Consider the following 6,847-nt stretch of genomic DNA (forward strand, 5'->3'; position numbering starts at 1 on the left):
AAGCTAATAAAATGTTGGCAGACTTCCTCCTCCTACATCCACCTCCTCAGCGCTCTACAGGAAAGAAGGTACACGTGTAAGTAAATACACTATGCGACACATCAGTCAGTGTCCCTAACGGTACAATAACACAATAGGAGTGGGAGCTGAGTTCCCAGCTGGGAATCCGGAAGTATATCCAGGAGTGCGCTTTAAGGAGTAAGTAGGAATTGGACTCAGAAATTCCAGGCAAGGAAAGGGATTTGTGAGTCGGGTGGTGGCCTGGGTCTGCAGGTCCTGCAAGGCCTTCGAGGTTAAGGATGGGGTCAGCCTGTCCTTGCTCTGCAGTGATTCCAGGAGCAGAGGGTGAACGTCTCCTGCACCCTCGCCCCCTCGGGCGCCCAGGTTTTCCGTCTCTTGCGAGGGCCCAGGTGGGGCAGGCGCGGACGGCTGCACGGCCACCGGAGGGCAGCAGCGGCCCTTCTTGACCCCACCCCAAAGGCCTCTCAACTTTCCCGACATGGGTCCGCCCCTAGGGGCTGGAAGGCGGGGCAGAGGCTGAGTCCTGGCGGGGTTCCGCCCGCGCCCACTCCTTCGCAGTCGGGCATCGCCCTGCCACCCTCCTCCCCTCCAGCCTGGACACCCAAGTCCCCGATCCCCTGCCCACAGCGGGGCGATCTGAGGGAGCCTGGAGCTGGGGCTGGTGCTGAGGCCGAGGCCGGGGGCGGACGGAGCCAAGGGCCGCCCCCTGGCCGCCCCTCCCCCTGCCGGGCCGCCCCTCCCACCGAGCCACCGAAGGAGGGCGGGGCGGGGTCCCTCCGGTCAGTCTCAGCCTCCGGCGCCGGCCGCGCAGCTGGAGGCGGCGAAGCACCAGGTACCCGGGGCCTGGCTAGGGGTGGTGGGGTGTCCTGGGGACTCGTCCGGGGAGAGCACTTTCCTCCTCCTCCGCTTGCCCACAGATCAGGCCGCGGCCTGGGAAGGGGGCTTTGGTCCAAGCATGGGCGCGTCTCCCCTCCTCCCCCAACAGCAGCTAGAGGCCCCCAGAACTTCCAGGCGGAGGGGAGGTGGGGAAGTCTCCTGCTGAGCTGGGGTCCTGACCCGATCCTCTTCCCTTCCCCTCCCGGCTTCCCGGATCTCCTCGAGGGGAGAGGGACGGACTTGGATCTTCGCGAGGGAGCTCAGCATAGGCGCTCGAGAGCCCTGGCGGGCGGCCCGACGTGGACCTGGAGGGGTACAAGTTGGGCCCAAGTCTGGCTGGGATGGTGGAATGGCAGGAATAGGAGCGGGGTGTGACTATTGGGGGCTGCCACTGCTCGGTGGAGTCTGGGCTCCGCCTTCTACGGTTTTTGGAGCAGCCTGGGGTTGGGGATAGGGGTGCGGTGAAGGATCCAGATCCTGTCTCTGTGTTGTGTGTGTGTGTGTGTGTGTGTGAGAGAGTGTGAAAAAAAATCTCGCCCCTCCTTCACACTTCCAAACCAAGCTAAAGATTATCCTGGGCGATTCTGGGCTGGGGAAACTGAGGCTGAGGTCTTCCCTCACTTGTGGCTTTAAAGGTGAGGAAGAGAGACGTCTACAAGGCTGATTCCTTCCCTAAACTTTAAGAATAGTGAGTAGGGTCCCGGGTCCCACTGGATCATGTGGAAAATCTAGAGAATGACTGAGAATAGGACTTGTCTCAGGGAGGCCCCAGAAGTTCCAGCTGTGTTCTAGGCTCCACTCCAGGCCCTGTGTGGGGTTTGGTGGCCCCTCTTAAGGTCAGTGGGACAGTTCCTCTGGGGCTGCAGCTCACAGGGAGTTGTCCATGCCATCTTGGCTTTGGGCCTACTGGCCTGGCCTGGCCTGAGCACCAGCTCTTCTGACCTAACCAGAGCCAAAAGGGAAAGTCTTCTAATTGAGCTAGAGGCTCAAAACCACTTAATGCAAGTACCTATCCTGAAGTTCTGGCCTCTTCCTCTCCCCACGTGGTGCTGGGGCCATCAGTAACATAACTCACGCCTAAGTGACTCCTAGTCAGTGTATTCAGCACAGTAGTGATTGTCCCCCAACACTGCCCACTCCAGGTTGTGGCTACCCCAGCCCATCTGTACACAGCTGGACCAGTTGAACTCATGGAGTGGGTGGAGGAATTGGAAGAAATCCTGTCAGTTACCTGGGTAGACTTCCCAAGGAACCTCCCTTGTTGGAGGGGCTGCGCTGGCAGCGTGGATGCCTTTTTGCCTGTCCTTTGGGGTTTCAGAGAGAGCCTCTTTGGGGCGAGTGTGGCTGTGTACTCTCAACTCCTATAAATTCTCCGTGACTCATGTCCTTCTCCCCATGATGACACAGTTTTGTGAATGTGCATGTGGAGTGGAGGGAGGGGGGGCACCCAAAATTCCCTAGTTGAAGAGAACCAGCATGGGACCCCAGTGTTCCAGTCAGCCAAGGCCTGGGTGTGAGGTGGTTGATGGTATGCGGGAGTGCATGAGTTCATTCTGGCCTGACAGGATATGGGACTAAGAGAAAAAGCCAGGTTTGGGGCTGAGATCAGGTTACTCTTCCCTGCTTAACCGCTCCCTGCCTGGTTTGTGCTCATTTGTCTCTTCTTTTGGGGCTCCTCCCAGCCCAGACTCCAGCCCCCTGCCCTTCTCAACTGCTTTGACTGCATCTCTGCTCCAGAGCCCGCCCTCTTCCTCCCAGGCTATAGGCCTGGGAACCTCAGCCGGCTAGAGATCAGCTCCCCTCCCCAGGGAAGAAGGAAGTGAGGGAAGCTAGAGGTATGATGACCTGTTAGTTCATGTGTGTTAGGGACAAGGACACATGCAAATCCTGGGAAGCTGACTTCCTACCCTGAGTCACAAGGAGGGATGGGTGAGAGCTAAGAGTGAGCTGGACAGAGGAAGGGACTGTTCCAGAGTGGGTGGAGGTGATTCCCTAGTGGATTGTTCTGTCACTGCTGTGGTCGATGTGTGTCTCCCTACAGTGTGGTCATTGTCCCCTGCTGCGACTGAGTGACCCAGTGTTGCTGCCAGGCCCAGGAGGAAGGGGGGAAGAGGGCAAGCTGCCCGAATGCGAGCTGTGGGCATCGCAGGGACTGAGCCTCCTTTGTGTGTCTTTGTGTGGGCTTTGGGGAGTGGGTGGGGTGGGCCAAGGAAGCTGGCTGGCTGCTGCCACTATCTTCTGTCTGGGTTTCACTGCTGCTGCTGTCCTTCCCCCTCTGGGGGTGACATGTAGGAAAGGCACAGGCTGGAGTCACACAGCCCTGCTTTGAGTGCTGCTTATGTGTCAGACTCTGAACACGTCCTAACCATGAGCTTCAGTTTCCTAGTGTGTCAAAGTAGGACGTGCAGCTGGGGACTGAGGGAGATCATTTTTGTGCAAATGCCCAATGTAGCTTGGAGCACCTAGGGGCTCTACAAATATTCTTTGCCTTACCCACCCATCACCTGTAGGTGCTTCTTGTAGTCTTTGAAGAGGAACTCCGCTGTGACTAAGCAGGCATGACTACCGAGGGACAATCTGTTCTAGATTGTACCTTAGCTATTATTAACCTTTAGTCAAAATTCTAGTAACAGTTGAAGTCTGACTTTAAACTCCCATATACAAAGCAGAGAAAATCTGGCTCTTTTGGAGCTACGCAGGAGCACCTCTCTAGGTATCCAAGGTCCCCCAGTTGAATGAATGGTTTAAACATGTTTTCTGGCTCTCAGGTGATGACTTCCTCTACCTCCCTTCTATTCTAACTCATGGGGAGTTAGAATCTCTACTCAGTTCTGTCCCTGAGCAGAGATCAGAAATTTCAAGGTCTGCTGCCTGCAGGATTGTTCTGGGAAAGAACACACCAGGAGCAAGCCCCCTTTCCTTCCTTCCCTTCCTTTGCTGGATACCTGAGTTTCCAGGGACATTTGGGGGGCCCTAGAGAAGTGGTTTTGGACTTACTAGATTTTCCCTAAATCCCCTGTGCCTCCTGACCACCAACTCCAGCCATGGCTGCAATCCGGAAGAAGCTGGTAATTGTGGGGGATGGTGCATGTGGGAAGACTTGTCTGCTCATCGTCTTCAGCAAGGACCAGTTTCCAGAGGTCTACGTCCCTACTGTCTTTGAGAACTATATTGCAGACATTGAGGTGGATGGCAAGCAGGTGAGGGCCCAGAACCTCTTCCTATCCTGGAAACCTGCCCTGGATCACACAGGGACCTACAATGTCCTTCCTTTCCACTCACACATACCCTTGCTTCATTGTCCCTACTGGAATCAATAACAGTTGGGAAGTGAAACTGTGGCCTTCGAAAACCTGGATGTACTGTCTGGTTCTACCACATACTGACGTTGTAATCTGGGCCACATCTCTTTGCCGCTGGGTATAAACTCTCTCCACCCCACTGCTAAATGGGCATAATGGCAAGACCTCCCCCCGAAGGTTGAGAATTAAACAAAATGGTGCTCACAGTGGCAACTCATACTACACTGTGAGTAAACATGTCTTAGATTTAAAAAAACTCACCTAGTGTATTATGTGACAGTGCTCAGATGTTCAACAAGCTTTAAAGATCAGTGGTTTCAAGAGAGGTCCTCTGGGTGGCAGGGTTGGGGCCCTGGGGCCAGTTACTCACTGGCCCTGTGTGTCAGGTGGAGCTGGCTCTGTGGGACACAGCAGGGCAAGAAGACTATGATCGCTTGAGGCCTCTCTCCTACCCAGACACTGACGTCATCCTCATGTGCTTCTCCATTGACAGTCCCGACAGCCTGGGTGAGGCTTTGGTGGGGAAGTGGGGATTGAGACCCCCTGGAATGAGCCATTTTTGGAGGCTGAGGCTGTGGGGTGAGAGTTCCTGGGGGCATTCTAGCCTGGTCGCTGTCCTTTGCAGTGGCAGCTATGGTCTTTGGGGAGGGCTGGGGAGGATGAGCTGTGGAAGAGGTTTCTGAGATTGCTGTGGGAAGACAAGGCCCCTCTTGCTAAACGGAAACACTGATACTTCTTGGGACATGTCTGTGCAGAAAACATTCCTGAGAAGTGGACCCCGGAGGTGAAACACTTCTGCCCGAACGTGCCTATCATCCTGGTGGGGAATAAGAAGGACCTGAGGCAGGATGAGCATACCAGAAGAGAACTGGCCAAGATGAAGCAGGTGGGTGGGGTTGCCCACTAGGAGCCCTTAGGGCAGGAAGGACCCTTTGGAGGGGTGGCAGACCAGGACAGAATCCCTAGTTGATTGTCCCATGTTAAAGGTGACTGCAATGTTTACCATCCCCTCCTGCGACCCTGGTAAGAACCAAAAGGACCCTTGGTAGCTGATGAAATGTCAGGGAAGTGACTTGTTCAAGGCCACTTGGTTTTTTCCACTTACTCTAGTTTACTGTTTTTGGAGTTGGGTGCTGGTGGCTCATGTCTGTAATCCTTGCTACTCAGGAGGCAGGGATCAGGAGGATTGTAGTTTGAAGCCAGCCGGGGCAAAACAGTTCACAAGACCCTATCTCAAAAATCCCATTACAAAAAAGGGCTGGTGGAGTGGCTCAAGGTGTAGGTCCTGAGTTCAAACCTCAGTACCACAAAAGAAAAAAAAAAATCCTGTCCTCAGGGGACAGCTTGTTTCAATTAGGGTATGTAGGCTGTGCTATTAGCGCACACCTGGAGAGAGAAGGCCCAGAGGGCAAGGGCTAAATGGCTCTGTAGCCAGAGGACTACTTTATCTGTCGTTGGAAGATGCCAAGATAAGGGAGGTGAACTGTCTTGGGAGGATAATTATGGTAAGATTTTAAACTAGGGACAGATGTCGAATATGCAAGCTAGAAAAAAATATGGTAGCTACAGAGGATGGACAGGAGGAAAGAGAGAATGGAGGCCAGTTCAAGATAGTGAGCACCCTAGGGTGTAGGGCTCAGTGGGGGACAGGGAACAGACTGGAGAGGACTTTCAACGTGACTCTTAGATCCTTTGCTTAGAAGCTATGCAGGGTAGCTGGGGCCTGAGTGCTTTGGGGGTTAGGCTGCAAAAACTACTCTAGTTTTCTACTTATTTATGGGTGATATGGCAAGAGGTACACTTAGTACCAGCTTCCTTCCCCTTATCTTCTGTCTTTTTAGGAGCCTGTTCGATCTGAGGAAGGCCGGGACATGGCCAACAGGATCAGTGCCTTTGGCTACCTGGAGTGTTCAGCCAAGACCAAGGAAGGGGTGCGGGAGGTCTTTGAGATGGCCACTCGGGCTGGCCTCCAGGTCCGCAAAAATAAGCGTCGGAGGGGCTGTCCCATTCTCTGAAATCCCCAAGGCCTTCCTTCCCTTCACACAGGTACAAAATACCTGTCCACTCCCAAATTCTACCCTCATAGGACTCCATGCTGAAGGCTCCCATTTTCAGTTCCCACCTGCCCAGGACTGCACCGGTTTCCCCAGCCCCAAGTGGTGGTCAGTCCTCCCTTCTTCTCTCCAGTCCTCTGCGAAGCAGGCCTGTGCAGGGTCCCTCCTTTGCCTTGGTCCAGGGGTGGGGCTCTTGCTCCCTGTGGCCTTCCCCAGAGGACAGTCACACACCAGCACTTTATATACTTCTGGCTCACAGGAGCTTGCTAGGGTGGGGATTTGGGGTTTCTGCTTTGGGCAGTGGCCTTGTCCCAGACTATACTTGGTTGGGGGGGGGCATGAATAAAGGCCACCGGTTCTAGCATGTGTTGTGACAGCATCCTGTCTTTCTTGGTCTCTAGCCTGGCTTTCAGCTTCAGTCCCATCTCTTCAGTTCCAAGTTGCTGGCCAGGCAGGACTTGGGGGCAGGGTGGAATCTAGAATGAAGAATGAGGTCATGCCTGGCTGTGGGCCTAGGAGGTGGGTGAGGGGAGTGGTCTGTAACAGGCTAAACTTAGAAGCCCATGGGTGGCTTCCCTGCCCAGTGTTTCCTCC

At 54.7% G+C, this 6,847-nt stretch overlaps 1 protein-coding gene across 2 annotated transcripts; it reads left to right on the forward strand.

Annotated features, from left to right (window-relative positions):
• Positions 1-565: 565 nt before the first annotated feature.
• On the forward strand, positions 566-6,617 carry Rhoc (ras homolog family member C). 2 transcript variants are annotated; one of them, XM_020156566.2, is made up of 5 exons: positions 566-853; positions 3,940-4,097; positions 4,586-4,706; positions 4,955-5,085; positions 6,041-6,617. In XM_020156566.2, exons 2-5 carry the CDS (start codon positions 3,942-3,944, stop codon positions 6,212-6,214), a joined length of 582 nt encoding a protein of 193 aa, XP_020012155.1. In that variant the 5' UTR covers positions 566-853; positions 3,940-3,941; the 3' UTR covers positions 6,215-6,617. The 2 variants fall into 2 exon arrangements, with proteins under 2 accessions (XP_020012155.1, XP_073906857.1); XM_074050756.1 differs by lacking the exon at positions 566-853 and adding an exon at positions 914-1,210.
• Positions 6,618-6,847: the final 230 nt, after the last annotated feature.

The sequence above is a fragment of the Castor canadensis genome, chromosome 12, assembly GCF_047511655.1.
Source record: "Castor canadensis chromosome 12, mCasCan1.hap1v2, whole genome shotgun sequence".
In the NCBI taxonomy this organism is placed as follows: Eukaryota; Metazoa; Chordata; class Mammalia; order Rodentia; family Castoridae; genus Castor; species Castor canadensis.